The sequence below is a fragment of the Microtus pennsylvanicus genome, chromosome 8, assembly GCF_037038515.1.
Source record: "Microtus pennsylvanicus isolate mMicPen1 chromosome 8, mMicPen1.hap1, whole genome shotgun sequence".
Lineage (NCBI taxonomy): Eukaryota > Metazoa > Chordata > Mammalia > Rodentia > Cricetidae > Microtus > Microtus pennsylvanicus.
In genome coordinates, this window is record NC_134586.1 from 3,513,171 (window position 1) to 3,530,000 (window position 16,830).

The 16,830-nt window shown below is 47.7% G+C and overlaps 1 protein-coding gene across 1 annotated transcript in view; it reads left to right on the top strand.

The window, feature by feature from the left end:
* The first annotated feature begins 311 nt into the window (after positions 1-311).
* Positions 312-16,830, top strand: part of Itpr2 (inositol 1,4,5-trisphosphate receptor type 2) — a 411,976-nt gene continuing 395,457 nt past the window's right edge. Inside the window, exon 1 of the mRNA XM_075982281.1 lies at positions 312-703. Coding sequence (XP_075838396.1) covers positions 612-703 — 92 coding nt within the window. The 5' untranslated portion in view covers positions 312-611. The remainder of the gene's footprint in view (positions 704-16,830) is intronic.

Genomic DNA, 16,830 nt, shown 5'->3' on the forward strand with positions numbered 1-16,830 from the left:
TCACCGTCTAGTCTTCCCTCCCTTCCCCAAGTCCCTCCAGATTGTTGCTGTGCACCCCGGGGCCGCCCCTCCAAGAACGCTCCGAGCCCAGAGCCCCTGGCCCTGGCCTGCCTTGTCCCTGCCGCCCCTGCAGCGCCGCCCAGCGTGGTTCCTGAGCCTCTGTCCGGGCGGCTTCAGGGTGGCCCATCCTCCGGGAGCTGGCCCCGCCCCGGACCCGCTCCGCCCCCGGCCGCCTAGGCTTGATTGGTCGCGCGCCCCCTTCCCGGGGCTCCTCCCCGCCCCCTCGGTCCGTGGGCACCGCCACCTGGTCCAGAGAGTCCCCCGAGGGGACCTAGAGGCTCTGCTCGAGCCGGGCGCGCACTGTGGGGCCGCGGAGGGAGCGCGGGCCAGGGAGGAGGAGCGAAGGTGTAGGACAGAACTTCGCCAGGAACAGGAAACCTACGGCAGGGCAGAGGCGGCGACCGCGGCGCGGGGCCATCGCGGTGTCCCCAGCAGTGGCCTCGCTGCTGCGCGCCAGGCTGAGCCGTTCGGACTCCTTGGACCCCACTTTTCTGAGCTCACCGTTGCGCGCAGCGGAGACAGCGGGGACGGCCACAGGAGCGTGAAGCAGCATGTCTGACAAAATGTCCAGCTTCCTCTACATTGGGGACATCGTGTCCCTCTACGCGGAGGGCTCGGTCAACGGCTTCATCAGCACCCTGGGGTAAGCAGGACGCGCACTGGGTAGCGCCAGCCTGTCCTAGTCCCGGTCCCTCCCGCGCGGCGTGTCCGGGGTCTGCGCCTGGGGCAGCCCCGGGTTCCCTAGGTCCCCGTGCGCAGGAAGCCGCGAGCGCTTCTCAGCAACTTCGTAATCTCTAGCCCGAGACACATCCGAGAAGAGGAAGTGGTTCGCACGCCCCGGACAGGCCCCGCGAGGCTGCCTTCCCTGGCGTCTCCTGCCTTGTTATGACTAAAATGTGTGTTTTCTCCTTGTCTTCCCCACCGCCCTTCTCAGCGCCCGGTTGGAAAGGAAAGAGCGGTGGGTTGAGGTCCCTGGCGTTGGCCAGGAAAGCAGACGATGTCGCACAGTGCTAAAGTGGCTGTCCGGCTCAAGGAGATCACCAGCCCCTCTTCGCTGAAGTAATTTCCTTTTGGCCTTGCCAAGGGAAGACTCACCCCTTTGGCTTTGCCAGAACTGGCCTCGTGGGCAGCCGGGTTCTAGAACTTGTATCTTCTTTTCCTCTTTCCATCTCCTTAGCCTAATGAAGTGAACAGTTAGGCAGGCTCTCGAGATTCGAGTTGGCGTTTGAATTGGGGAAATACATATGTATATCCTACAGAAAACCAGCGTGCTGGTTAAGTAGAACCTTTTCTGATTTCTAGAAATTTCCTACACGGTGTGCGTAGTTAACTGTGCCCTGCGATATATTTTAGTACACAGGTGGTTTTGGGTTACCTCACCACCCTGGCTCTTTAGACTGTCTAATCCGGGAGACTTGAGGCTGGTGGCTGCTCGCTGTTAAATTTTGGAGTCCTGTCCCCTGGGCTGTGAGGGAGATCTTTTTGGTGACAGTGTTGCTGCCTGTGCCTTCCCTGGAAGTTGCAGTTTCTGTTCTTCCCGCATGTCTCCCAGACTTCAGGGAGGAAGGAAATTTTAATCGCCTATCTTGTCCATCTGTGTGAGATTGAAGTGTGGAATAATTTACGCATATTTCCACTGGGTCGAGTTGTTCTGAGAGAATTCATACCCCAAGTGCAGTTTGGGTCCAGGATAGGGCTTTGCCGATGAATTCTGTCCAACTTACTCTTGAGCCTTGGCCGACATGGAAGGTGTCTTCCAGTTAGTAGCGGTTTAGGCTGTAACCCCCACCCTTTGACTTGCAAACCTTCTGTCCCTAGCCAGGTTAGGAAATCTGTCTGGGCTTCCATCTCCTCGGTGTAGAAGTGGACCCAGTGGTTTCTCCATAAGGGGGCGGGGAGGAAGGAGGTAAGAGAGGCAAAGTGCTTAGCATGGCAAAGCTGTAATGACCGCATTCACCAGATAATTAGCCGATGCAGTAACTAGCACCACCCAGATTAGGCAAGAGTTCAAGGGCTAGGACAGACTCTGTTTCTGACCCGGCAAGGTTACAGGTGGGTGACGTAGGAAACAAATACTAGAAGGGTTGGGTGGTCAGCTTCCACAGCCGTGGCCTTGTCTCTAGGCGCTGTTGAGACCAGAAGTGAGCAACTCAAGAAGCAGAGAGCACTTGTGTCCAAAGCCAGAACCCTCCTCCTGCCTTCGACTCCTGGCTTTCACATGCTAACTTCAGGCAGAAGTATGAGCATGAGCGCTGTCACTGCGGCCTGCTCGGTGGCGCCAGTGCTGCTTCTCGGGCTCACTGCTTTCTTGCTGCTGAAGTGGAAGTCAAGTTTCTTTAGAATGTGCTCGCAGAATGTGTCCTTCTCTAGTTGCGAGATAATAGTGTTGAGATGACTGGCGAGGCAGAGTCCAAGTCGAAGACAGTTGGGTGGAGCTTGCGGCTCTGGTTGGATAGCTGTCTTTTGAAGTGGACTTCTCGGAGGCTCAGGAAGGTCATAGAACTGCAGAGGTCAGGCAGCTAGTGTGGTTGACCCTGCACTCCCCTGTCAACAGGCTTTCAGAGGGCAGTTACAGAATTCGTTGCAATGTCCCCTGATAGAATTTTCTGGCCCTTGGTGAATGATGTTCAAAGGGCACTTCAGGCCAGCCCAGTGATGTGGACTTCAGTGGGTTCTGCGTGAGTTTAAATCTAATGAAGTAAGACACAGTAGGAAGGTCCTGTGGCATTTTACTTGACAAACACTGACGTCTTTATACCTGCTGCCGTTTAGAAAAGCCTGCTATTTCTTTCACATCTGGGCAATATCTAATAATGTTTAACCCGAGATTTTAATTGTCATGTCAATACAAACAACGTTGTACATGAGATACGCAGATTATGTAGAAACTTCAAAGATGCTTCCAGAAACTGCCTGGCACATCTCACGAGGCTTAAGTTCTAAGGCAAACCACCCCATTGATTTTTAAAAATTAATATGTAATTTGGTAACTAGGGATTCTGTCTTATAAAATAATTTTTTCAAAATTCAGGAGTGAGACGTTTCAACTACTGAGAAATAATTACACTTAATTTTGTGATGGTTTAATTAAGGTCATGGAATATAGAGCCAGTGTCCTATTTTTATAGAAAAATATTTGATATTTTCAGTTGCACGGAGGGAACTAGTTTGTCCTCACAGTTTTGGAGGCTTCATTTCTACAGTCTATGGATTCTGTTGCTGTGGAATGACAGTGGCATAGTATAGATGGCAGGTGCCTGTGAGCAGGGGGACAGGGTTAGGGTGTGCTCCCAGTGACTCACTACCCTGTGTGTGTGTGTGCACGCGCACGTGCATGTGTGTATGTGTGTGTAAGTGTGCATTGTGTGCATATGAGTGTGTATGTGTGTGTATATGTGTATGAGTGTGCATGTGTGTGCGTGCGTGTGTATGTGTGTAAGTGTGCATGTGTGTGCGTGCGTGTGTATGTGTGTAAGTGTGCATGTGTGTGTAAGTGTGCATTGTGTATGTGTGCATGTGTGTGTATGTGTGTGTGCTGCACATGTGGAGGACAGAGGCTCTGCTGAATAGGTTTTGTCACCTTAGGGCAAACTACAATCACCTAGCAAGAGGCAGTATCAGTTAAAGAATTGCCTCTCAGATTGGTCTATGGACATGTCTGTAGGGAATTTTCTTAATTAATGATTTATGTGGGAAATCCCAGTCCACTCTGGGCAGAGTCAACCCCAGGCAGGTGGTCCTGGGGAGCTTAACAAAGCAGGTCAGACAAGCCTGGAAGAGCAAGCCAACTGGTAAACAGCATGTCTCAGTGGCTTGTGCCTCAGTTCCTGCCTCCAGGCTTCTGCCTTGAGCTCTTGTCTTGACTCCCTCGAAGATGTAACCTGTAAGCCACGTACACCCAGCTCACTTTCTGGTTAGTGTTGCAGCCCACACCAGGAAAGTAAGCTAAGACAGAGCCTTCCCTTGGCCCTGCCCAGCAGTGACGGGAGATCAGGGCAGCACCTGTGACACAGGGACCTGTAGGGGACAAACAGGGACAGTTGTGATTTTGTAGGTTCTTTTTATTGTTTGCAGCTAGGCATGGTTAATTTTTTTTTAAGTTTTTTTAAAATCAGCTTATAAAGAGTTAGGCTTCACTATGGTATCTCCCAAACACTTTTGTTTGTTTGTTTCTCCTTCCCCATTCTTCTCCTTTTCCCTCCCTCCATGGTGCCCCTTCACCCCCCCTTTCATGCCAGTGTGATCTTTTCATGCATGGTTTCAATGTGTAGGACTTTATTTATCTTCTGGAACCAGAAGGGTGTATTCTCAAGCCAAACAGAATATTTTAAAAAGTGTTTTATCTTATTATTTTATGTGTATGGGGGTTTTGCCTCATGTATGTCTGTGTGGCATGTGTGTGCCATGCCTGTGGAGGTCAGACGAGGTCACTGGAATCCCAGAACTGGAGTTACAGATGGCTCTGAGCTTCCATGTAGTTGCTGGGAATTGAACCCCGGTCCTCTGCAAGAGCAGGCCTAGTGTGTGGAGCCTCACAAGTGACATCTTGCCTAAGTGGTTGTTGAACTATTCCTTCCTCATCACAGGGTAATTGTTAGAGATTTTCGGGCCGTCAGAGTGGAGCCACAGCCGTGTCTCCTTGTTTCCGAGCTGCTGATCTCTGCTCACAGGCAGAGGAGAACCTTCTCCATGGATTTCCTTACCTTCTGTTGATCTCTGCTCACAGGCAGAGGAGAACCTCCTCCATGGGTTTCCTTACCTTCTGTTGATCTCTGCTCACAGGCAGAGGAGAACCTTCTCCATGGATTTCCTTACCTTCTGTTGATCTCTGCTCACAGGCAGAGGAGAACCTCCTCCATGGGTTTCCTTACCTTCTGTTGATCTCTGCTCACAGGCAGAGGAGAACCTCCTCCATGGGTTTCCTTACCTTCTGTTGATCTCTGCTCACAGGCAGAGGAGAACCTTCTCCATGGATTTCCTCACCTTCTGCTCCTTGTGTCTGTTGTCTCGGGCCTGCTGCTAATCAGCAGGTGACCTTGCTCCTATCAGTGTCTCTGCACAGCAGCCTCAGTGTGATTGAAAATGTAGTTCTCTCTGTGAGTGCCACAGCATACACGTGGGGTTCAGTTCACTTTTTCCTGGCGGTGGGACAGGTCCCAGGGAGGGAGGCTAGTGCTCACTAACCATTCCACTGGCCCTTCAGGGTGGTGGTAAAGTCCCTTGAACACTACAGCTGCAAATATTCAAGCTTCTTCCTGCTTCCTTTGAGTGATAGTTATACTTTGGAGAGAGCGTTTTTTGTTTTGTTTTGTTTTTCTTAGGCCTGGCTGTCCTGGAACTCCCCTGTAGATCAGGCTAGCTTTGAACTCACAGAGGTCTGTCTATGCCTTCTGAGTGCTGGCTTTAATGGCGTGTGCCACCACACCCAAACTGATGTTTCTTAATGTAAGTTTTTATATAAAGATCTGTGTAAGATACCCTTGTATTGACTTAATGGGAAAACTACCTTACATCCTAGATGGTGTATATATTTAGAATGAACAGATTTTTTCTTTTTTTAGTAATCTCTCAGAGTTATAGTTTTCTGTCCTCTTCCTCCTCCCCCTCCTCCTCTTTCTCCTCCTCCTCCTCTTCTTCTTCTACAAGAAGGGATTGAAAGTACATTGTGTAGTTTCCATTGCAGTTAATTGGTCGTCTGGTTTTTCATTTTTTCCTATTATAACCCTACTCTCCCCATGTTGATGCCACAGCTCCTAGTAGATATCCCTATTTCTGACTGCATCCATAGTCAGGTGCTCTGAGGGTGGGGGAGGGGTGTATTGTTGGGTGGTGGGGTGGTGGGACGGTGGTGGGGTAGCAGGGTGCTGGGATAGCAGGGTAGCAGGATGCTGGGATAGCGGGGTAGCAGGATGCTGGGATAGCGGGGTAGCAGGGTGCTGGGATAGCAGGGTAGCAGGGTGCTGGGATAGCAGGGTAGCAGGGTGCTTGGATAGCGAGGTAGCAGGATGTTGGGATAGCGGGGTAGCAGGATGCTGGGATAGCGAGGTAACGGGATGCTGGGATAGCGGGGTAGCGGGATTCTGGGATAGCGGGGTAGCAGGGTGCTGGGATAGCGAGGTAGCAGGATGCTGGGATAGCGGGGTAGCAGGGTGCTGGGATAGAGAGGTAGCGGGATGCTGGGATAGCGGGGTAGCGGGGTGCTGGGATAGCGGGGTAGCAGGATGCTGGGATAGTGGGGTAGCGGCGTGATAGGGTGGCAGGGTGGTAGAACCAGCGGCAGCTTGTGCTTCCTTCCCTGTCCAGTCACAGGGTTTCTGATTGGAAAGTGAAAGGGTGTGTGTGTGTGTGTGTGTGTGTGTGTGTGTGTGCGCGCGCGCGCGCAGTTCAGCCATTGCTATGCTACCAAGAACCCAGACTACATGACCAGTTAAGGGCATAGTTGTAGCTACACATTAAGGTCTTAGAAAGCTGCCAGGTGACCAGCGGTTGGCACTCTGACCTCAATCAATCCTAGTGGTCTCTTAGAGTGACAAAAACTGGGGTCCTTATTTTATCTCTTGCTTTATTTGGGTAGTTCAACTAACACGTCTCTTAAGCTGTTACGTGTTCAGTGTGGGACATGAGATGTGTCACATGGTTCCGCTTCTGATTCCTCCGTGAGTGGACATGAAAATGCAGATTGTGTTGTTCCAGCCATGGCCTCTTGCATTTCTGCTTTTTGGTTTAATTTTTCTTTCTTTACTGTCGTTTTGTTTTTAATGCTGTAGACATAGGGTCTCCCTGTGTGGTCTCAGGCTGGCCTCCAATCAACAGTCATTCTCCCAGCTCTGCCTCACAAGTGCTAGGAAGGAAGCAAGAGTCTTTATGTCCTACCAGATTTTTTTTATTTTAACCTGTGGAGCACTCTTTTTTTTTTTTTGGCATTTAAAGATGTGCAGGTTTCTTAGCTGTCATCCCCATTGTAATTTTAAAAATTGTTCTCATAGCAGGACTGTAAACAGTGGACTTTGTTCTTTGCTACAAATATGCAGATATCCTGGCTTTTGTCAACACACCTTTAAAGAGAAAACAATTTTACATTTATTTATTTATATGTATGTGTGAGTGCTGTATGTGTGTTCGTGCACCGTGTGCTTGCCCAATGCCAGTAGAGACCAGAGAAGGGCACAGGATCATCAGGAACTGGAGCTTCAGATGGTCGTGAGCCACCAGGTGGGCTCTGAGAATTGAACCTGGATCCTGTGGAAGAGCAGCCAGTGCTCTAACCACTGAGCAATCTCTCCAGCCCTGGGTGCTGTATTAACCCAGAGGTCCTTTTGTGTCTCATGTGCCCAGCACTTGGCTGGAGAGAGACGAGATCACAGGCTTCTTTTTCTCAGGGCCAGAGGAACTCTGCGGCTCTTCTGCAATTGCTACCTTGGAACTGTTCCTGTGTAACTGGTGAGGAAGTAACAGGGAATGTAGACAGAGGACTACAGGCCTAAACCCCACACTACATCACAGGTACAGGGCTGCCATCATAGGCAGATGTGTGACTACGGACCTAAAGTCCACACTACATCACAGGTACAGGGCATGTCATCATAGGCGGATGTGTGACTACGGACCTAAAGTCCACACTACATCACAGGTACGGGGCATGTCATCATAGGCGGATGTGTGACTACGGACCTAAACCCTACACACTACATCACAGGTACAGGGCATGTCATCATAGACAGATGTGTGACTACGGACCTAAAGTCCACACTACATCACAGGTACAGGGCATGTCATCATAGACAGATGTGTGACTACGGACCTAAAGTCCACACTACATCACAAGTACGGGGCATGTCATCATAGGCGGATGTGTGACTACGGACCTAAAGTCCACACTACATCACAGGTACAGGGCATGTCATCATAGGCGGATGTGTGACTACGGACCTAAAGTCCACACTACATCACAGGTACAGGGCATGTCATCATAGGCAGATGTGTGACTACGGACCTAAACCCTACACACTACATCACAGGTACGGGGCATGTCATCATAGGCGGATGTGTGACTACGGACCTAAACCCACACACTACATCACAGGTACAGGGCATGTCATCATAGGCGGATGTGTGACCATGGACCTAAACCCTACACACTACATCACAGGTACAGGGCATGTCATCATAGACAGATGTGTGACCATAAATTTATATGACAGGCCTACAGGGCAAACAATAGCTATAAATTTCACTTAGTTAATTAATAATTAATACATTTTTTGAGACAGGGTCTTTATAGTCTCCACGGATTCTTTAGTTTCTTATTACTCTTAATGAACAGTATTTACTTTGAAAAATATAAATGAAGTATTTTTCCAGTCACAGTCAGTGGAGGAAAACCTCAAACTAGGGAACGTAGCCGCGGTTATTATTTAAGCTTGGATATTAGTTGCTGTTAATGTTTTAAACATGGAAAATGCTTTTCTGACCAGAAATGCTGAGCGGTTATGACACCTGATTTATGAAGCGAATGTGCAGTCTGCCTTGTTTTCGGAGCTTGTTCTGCAGGGAAGACATATACTTCTGCGCATGGCTCATTGGCTGTGTTAGTAATTGTCCCGCTAAGCACGAGACTGCTGCTGACTGAGCCAGTGTCTGTGACTTCAGTTTGTGGCAGTGTTTTGTTGGTGTGTGGTTGGAATAAACCAGGAGTGTTTTAGTTGACTGTTTCTGGAATGGGGCAGTGAGTGCTCTCCAAATTATAAACAATAATTGGTTAGAATAGCGGTCGCATACTTAGAGCATTGCCTGTCTACAGAGCTTCATCTTAGATTGAGAATGGGTTAAGATGGCAGACTGTTCAGAATTAAAAATATCCTTAATGATAAAATTGGAAATATGTTGTCATGAAGCACGTTTATGTGACTGCCCTGATAAAGTGCTTAACGCTGAAGTACCCTGTGGATTGGTTGATTCGCTCATTTGTTTACTATTCATTCATTCATTCATTCACTCATTGTTGTTGAGCCTTTATGACAAGCTAGGCTTTCAAGCTCAAGAGATGGTGTAAATCCTTAAAAGCTGGCTTCCCAGGCTGGACAATGGTGGCACACGCCTTTAATCCCAGCATTTGGGAGGCAGAGATAGGTGGATCTCTGTGAGTTCAAGGCCAGCCTGATCTACAGAGTGAGTTCTAGGACAGCCAGGGCTACACAGAGAAACCCTGTCTTCAAAACCAAACCAAACCAAACCTGGCTTCCCTTTGAGAACTTGCAGTTTGACATTTGGTCGGGATTTGTGGGGACACAAACACATCCAACACCTTTGCTCTCAAGACTAGAAACCACCAAGTACTTTTGAGTCTTTTGAAGCCTTTTGGTCCCAGCACCAGACAATTTCCAAGTCATAGTGAGAGCTCTCTGAAGCCTAGAAGGTGTCTAATGAACAGCTGTGGATGAATTTAGTAACTAGCAACAGAGAGGAGATAGGAAGAGCCTGTCAGGTAGTTTCTTTCAAATGCCATGAGGAGGCTAGGGACTGTGTCGCCAGGAATTGGGAGAGCTACATTTCTTCCTGTTCTGCTGGTCCAACCTGGTTGAGGGGGCTTCAAGGAGGAGCTGCAGTGTGAGCTCAACTTTCAGGCTTACCATGACGGATGGCATTTGTGTCCTGGTGAGACCCACAGTCACTGCCACATACTTGACATTGTCTTGTTTCATTTCTCAAAAATCAGTGAAGATTTGCTGTTGATTTGAGTAGTTCTGAAGCTCACAAAGCAAACATTCTGATGTTGTTGAGACCAGCAGAGACAGAAGAATAGTCTGAACGCGTTTTCCGCGCTTCACCCAGGAGAGAGGTGTGAGCTTGGTTCAGACCCTCTGTGACTATCCTGACGTCTTCCAGACACTGTAGTGTCTGCTGGGTTCACAGAGCCTGTGGTGATGATGCTGGGACCTGACAGCCTGACCGGGAAGGAGAGATGCTTTTAGACAGAGCGCTTACCCTGTGGATTCCAGGCTTCTCCCCTCTCTCAGGTCTCCAACCCCAGGGCTGCCGTAGCCCTTGTTGTCCCTATAAACTGCCTCCGAGTGACTGTCTCCAGCTTCTCTGGAAACTTTGGAAAAAAAGAATTCTCATCTAAAATGATTTTATTTTAAGGTAGAATTTCAGATTGTAGCCCAGGCTGGCCTGGAATGCAATACATAGTGCAGGCTGGCCTTAAACTTGGACTCATCCTCTTGTGTGCTGGAATTATAGGTGTGCATCACCACACCTGATTTGAAGTCATTCTTAATCATTTTTAACTCACAGCTCCCCTGCCCCTCTCCTTCCTGCTCGGTTTTGCTATTTCAAAGAGTGACCAAGGTCACAGATTCGCCTAAACGCAGGGGAAGTTGACACATCTGCGTAATCTAAGCTCACATCTAAATTCTTAGAATTCAGACACACGTTACTGAGTGAGGTCCTATCTGAAGTAAGATGCTTGTCACTGTTAAAGTATCACCAGAAAATAATCTCTCTGTGCTGATTATCAAGTGCAGGACTTTTATTGCATACAGTAGTTGTTAAGGGTGGAGCCCCAGAGAAGCCTCTGGGAGACCTTGCAGCTGCTTGTGAAGCACCCCCTGCTGAGAGGAGGGCTGAACACTGTGCCTATGGATCCTCAGGCCATAGGACCAAAAAAATAAACAAAATCTAACTAAAGACTACAACCTTAAACAAGCCTGGAAGTCGTCTGTTAGCCTGGATAAGCCAGCCGTTGTCTCATCCCCAAGGGTTCTGAGAGCGACTTGGCCCCCAGTTTCTGCTCCAGCCACGCTCAGTGCTCAGTTAAGTCATCTGCGAACCTTGCCCTGAGTTGTCTCGAGAGCCAGTGTGACAGTTCCCAGGGTCCCCTGCATCCCTGTCCTCACTGTCTGCCACCTGCTCTGACCGCTGCCCACTAGATAAACCTGGAGCCCTGAATGACAGGCTGTGTTAGGCTCTCTGTTGGGGATAAACAGAAACCATCCCTGGCCAGCTCAGGAGCAGGAAATGCCTTCAAGGACATTTAAGAAACTCAGGCAATTGAAGGGAGGACTCCAGGCCAGCGGCTGTAGGGAGGCAGAGAAGCGTGGCCATGGGGCTCTGGACAGAGGGACTGTCTCACTGGATAGCAGCGTGAACATGCACGGGGACCAGCGGTTCCTGTGTTCTCTGTCTCTCATGTTAATTTTTTAGATTACAGACAGAATTCATTTCCACTTGGGTTAGGAAGGAGTCACTACTTGTGATGGCTAATCTTGGATGTCGACTTGACACACCTGAGAAGTTTAAATTAAAGAATTGCTACCATCAGATAGGTTTGTGGGCATGACAATGGGGACTTTTAAAAAACTTGATAATAGGTATAAGAATGCCCAGTCCACGGTGGGCTGTGCCATCTCTATGCTGGTGGCCTGGCCTGTGTTTCTGCTTCAAGCATCTGCCTTGAACTCCTGCCCAGATTTCCCCAGTGATGGACTCACTCTAACCTGTGAATGTGAGCAAACCATTTCCTCCCCGAACTGTTTCTGCTCACGGTGTTTATCACAACAGAAAAATCTAGTTAGGACATAACACACCCAGGAAGGCAAGTGGCAATGCCCAGATCCGGCTAGCAAGGAAATCTCCGAGCTCAGCTCTGTCTTCTGCTACTCCTGGGGCAGTGTATTGTGGGCCACAGCGGAAAAGGAACTTGGCCTGAATGAAATGCCACAACTTGTAGGCAGGCAAGGAAAGCCGTAGTAAACGCGTAGGGCCTTTTGAAGCAAACCGTGGTATAGTACATATAATATACTGCCATCAGCCCAGGGGCAGCAAGTACATCCGCAGTGTAGGCAGCCAGCACGTCTGCATGTCAGAAAACCTGTACCATTCAGGCCCAAGTCCACATCCTCTTTGCCGTTCTCCATAACTTCTGAACGCCATTCTATCTCTATGAATTCTATCTCCAGGTGCCTCATGGAGACAGATGGTGTAATAGTCTTTTGGTGACTGCCTTATCTCATGTCATAGAGTCACTAACTGAAGAAATGTGTGTTACATTGGGATGTATGCATTCCAAGGCAGCTAAGTGGCGATCCATATCGACTTCTTCCTGGGGAAAAATCAGTATAAATTGTTTTTCTTACAATATCTTTGAGATCCACAGACAGGCTTAAAAAGTAGGGGAGTCCTCACAGTATCTGGTGCCCTTCCATCTTGCTGTTAGAAGCTCTTTAAAAAGCCAACCCGTGACAAAACTTACATCAGAAAAAGTAATGCATGCGACCTTTCTTCCATGGTTTGTATGCTATAGCCACCGTAAAGAAAACTTGATATTCTTCAAGTTCAGTTTTGTTTCTACAAGCTTTAAGAGTGAATTTGTAATCACCTCCAAGACTAATTCTTAACTAAGATTAGCCCTTTGTCTTAGAGGATAATTCATAATTCTCCCAGGGACAGATGTTGTGCTTAAACTCATCCAGGAAGAAGTCCCCGACACAAAACCCAGAGAATAGTTCAGGTGTTGGTGAGCAACTTTAGAAGGAAAAAATAGTAGGATGTGTTTCACTTGGTAAACTTTAAGATTCAAGAATAAATGGTGAATGAGAGGCATTTGAATCTTTAAGGTTAAATTTAAAGAGAACAAATAGTTAATTTTTGTGTTTTTTTAAAATTAATTTCAATTATATCTATTGATGTGTTTGGTCCATGTGTACGGTGTTCTTAAAGCCTCTTGAGTTCAATACACAGACTAGTGATTATATCCACGTAAAAGAGACATGAAAGGAAGAAAATGTGGATATGCACACATTGCAAAACAATTTGAAAATGAAATCAGTATTATTTAATTGCCTAGTTCTAGCAGGCTATAACCTTCGGTGAGAGACATTTAAAAATGTCTCAATAGTAGAAAAGCAAATTTGACTTGCCAGGTGTGGGGTGCACACCTTTAATCCTAACACTTGGGAGGAAGAGACAGGAGGATCTCTGTGAGCTCAAGGCCAGCCTAGTCTACAGAGTAAATTCTAGGACAGCCAGGACTACATAGGGAGACATGTCTCAAACAAATAAACAAAAAATTCTAAGTTTGAGATTAAAGACATTAATATTATGGGTGTTCTATTACATTTCTGGGATGTTCAAATGTGTTTTAAGAATATTTTGCCGTGTAAACCAGGCATGGTAGCACATGCCTTTAAGCCCAGCACTCAGGACCCAGAGGCAGGCAGATCTCTGTGAGTTTGAGGCCAGCCTGGTCTATGGAGTGAGTTCCAAGACAGCCAGAACTGTTACACAGAGAAACCCTGTCTTGAAAAACCAAAGCAATCCAAAACAACAACAACAATTTGTACCTTGTAAAGACAACAACTTAAAGAAAATCAGCTGCCCAGGTTTCCCACCGCAATGCAGCAATGTAAGTTAATGATTCAGAGACCGGCCTCGTGTGTTTAGAGAGCATTCAAGGTCATGGATAATATCAGGGACGTGACCACTTAAACATTTGTGCTGCAGGCTGACTTTTGGCTGTGCCTGTGTTTTCTAAGAGAGCATTTCGGGTCTGGCTCTCTGCAGCAGGTGGAGGAGGTAGTAGAAGGGATTGGATCTTGTCATTCTTGAATGTCCCACAGTGACTCGGAGGGACAGACCAAGAAGACGTTCATTTTAAGTCAGACCAAGAGTCAAAGCTCCTATGAAAGCATCAGAAAGCATACCCTGGGCTAAGGAGTGAGGCTTTTATTTGCCTCCTCCTCTGTTACCTGCCAGCACGACTCTTCCCGGTTCACATGCCAGTCCTTGGTAGCTGTTGAGGAGAAGCAAAGAGCTTGCTTGCCTCCGTGTCTGGCGGGGGACCCACTCAGGTCTTTAGAGCACCACCATGTTGGAAGTGTAGAGAGTTCACTGCAGGTTATTAGAGGTTCAAAATCAGCAGCCATTTAGGTCAAGTGTCAGAGAGGGATTTTGACAGGCCATAATTTCTTTGGCCGTGGACACCCATAAGGTTGGTTCATAAATACTTCCTGAAGAACACTGTGCCTTAGGTTTGATCCTCAGCACTGGAAAAAATAAAAAGTCAGGAATGAAAGCTTAGCATCCCTTGGAGATACCTTCTTCAAAACAGGAGCTAAAATAGGCATCGTTATTTAAAATATCTGTATGCGCCTCTGCATGCATGTGGAGGCCAGGGGTGAGCCTCAAGTGTGCTGTTGACCTTATCTCTGGCACCTGGGGCTTGATAAAGACCACATTTCTCTCCCCCCCCTTTTCCCCTACAGCTGGCCATGGCCACAGACTACATTTCAGAGGAAAAGAAGTATCTTTAAGAAAGGTTTAGCGCCTCTCTCTGAACAGGTGTTTGCATCATGAGTGTGGGAAGAAACCATCGTGGACCACAGAGAAGAGGCTACTGTAGCTATACTAGAAACGTTCCCAGAGCTCCGGAAAACAGATCCATTCTCCAGATGCCCGTAAACCTGTTTCTCCTGTATCCACCTAAGAAAAGGCGGCCACGATGGGTGGCCGAGGGCCAGATCACTCTTCTGTGTCAGCTGTAGATGGTTTGTTAGGAGGCGGGGAAAAGAGTTTGCTTAACTCAGTCAGGCTTTGCTCTAGAATAGTTGGGGTTGATCTGGTGCCCAAGCAGAAGGTTGGGGTGTCAGGAAAGAAGGAAATGTGTGTGTGTGTGTGTGACATATAACATGATAACATGACAGCTTGCCACAGGGGCACCGAAGGGACACCACCTCTGCTCTATGTAAATCTAGGGAAACTTAGGAATTCGGACATCTACCACTGTTTTTGAGGTTTTATTGCTCTGAAGGCCAAACACACAGATGTGAGTGAAATTTTCATTTGCTTATGCCTAGGTAAAATGTCATCGGCTCTCAGCTCGACTGCATGTTTCCCATGTTCCATGCGCTCATGCTCACTCTGGCACACACCTGAGCATGCTAGGTGTCACAGGACGTTTCCCCTGTTTTTCCCACTGTCTGGTCAGTCTTCTTTCTTACCTGCAATGCCTGTCATCTGTTCTTCATCCAGACGTCAGCTGTGACTTGTAGATCTCCAGACTGTGTGAGGACAGTGTATCACGGTTTTGTGACTTTTATTTTGATTCTATTTTTTTCCTTTCTCTGGTGTGGTGTATGCATGTGTGCGTGTTCCTGTGTGTGCACGTGTGTGCGCGTGCACGGGGTGTGATTTTGTGTCGAGGCCAGAGGTAGATGCCAAGTGCATTTCCTCAGGTTGTGAGCTGGAGTCTCTCACTGTATCTGGAGCTTGGTGATTGGCAGCTAGACCAGCTGCCCAGTGAATTTCAGGTACTCTCCTGCCTCCAACTCCCCAGTGGTGGCATTACTGGCCCCGCCTGGATTTTTATATGGCTTCCAGATATTTGAGCTTGCATGGCACTGCACGCGCTTTACCAGTAGAGCCATCTTCCCAGTCCTTGATTCTATTTCTGTGACTATTGGGTTGTCCTTTTCTCTCCTTTTAGATTTAAACAAAGGGACAGAGTCTAAGTTTGGTCTGTTGGTCATTACGTGGCCAGGGTCTTGCACAGCATCCACTGGGTAGAACACATGCAAAAATACATTATATCAATGCCTATTTGTATCAATTTGTATCATTGATACAAATACATTGTATCAATGTCCTGCAGGTGTAGTCGAGACTTTTGCCTTAGACTAGCCTGGTTCAAATTGTGCCTCCAGTTACTTTCACAGGGTGACCCTCAGACGTTCTTTAACCCCGACTCCTAGATTTCCTTGTCTGTAAAATGGGATGCCAGTCCTGCCAAGAGATCAGTATCTCGTCCTGCTAGGTCAGTGACGATCAGCCCACGTACAACAGGCCTATAGCACCAGGCACCTGAACAATGGCGTAAGTGCACGCTGTCTTTCAGTCTTTGTCAGATCACACGTAAACGGACCATCCTGAATCCCTCCTCAGCAGCTGAGCTCACGCTCCCGGGGTGCTGGAAGTAGCGCCATATCGTGAGCTGGTGTTTACTTAGCTGTTCAAAGTCACGCTGCCTTATCAATTATTTGTTTTGGTTGTGATCTTTCTTTTTTTCTTCCTTATGCCGCCGGTGTACAGTTCTAAATGGCCAGCGCTTGGGTTTATCTTTCAGCCCTGGCTGATGCATATTGCCGTCTGAGGCACTGCTAAACACCTGGATGGACGAGAGCAAATGATAACTTTGCCTGCTGTGTGCACACTGCTGCATTCGCACCCACACCCCGTATTTCCTATGTTTTCAGGTTTTCTTACATTTTAAAGTGAAATGCTTTTTCTTGCTAGTAGTCCCCCCCCACACCAGAATACATAGTAACAAAAGGAAACATTTTAAATGTATTGTTTTATCCTCTTGGTGGTAACTAGTGTGTGTCTTGGTGTGGTGTGTGACAGAGCATGCGTGCCGAGGTCAGAAAACAGCTTTGTGTAGTCGTTTTTGTGCTGGTTTGGGCTCGCACGCCGGTAGGCAGACTTTCACAATGAGCGCCTTTACTCACTGAGCCATCTGGCTTGCTCCTGTTTTGTTTTATTTACTGAGACAAGATGCACTTGTTTGCAGCCATTAGGGTAAATATTTTCACCCCCACCATATCTCTGAGCTTTGGTTGGGACAAGAATTGAGAATTCTGATCAAACGTCTGCTACCATTAGGGATGAACAGAACCATTTATTTATGTAAGATACTTAGTCAGTTTGCAAACAAATTATTTAGGGAGAAGCGTGTCAAGTTTTAACTAACAGATAATCAATTATAATATGTCTCTTGGA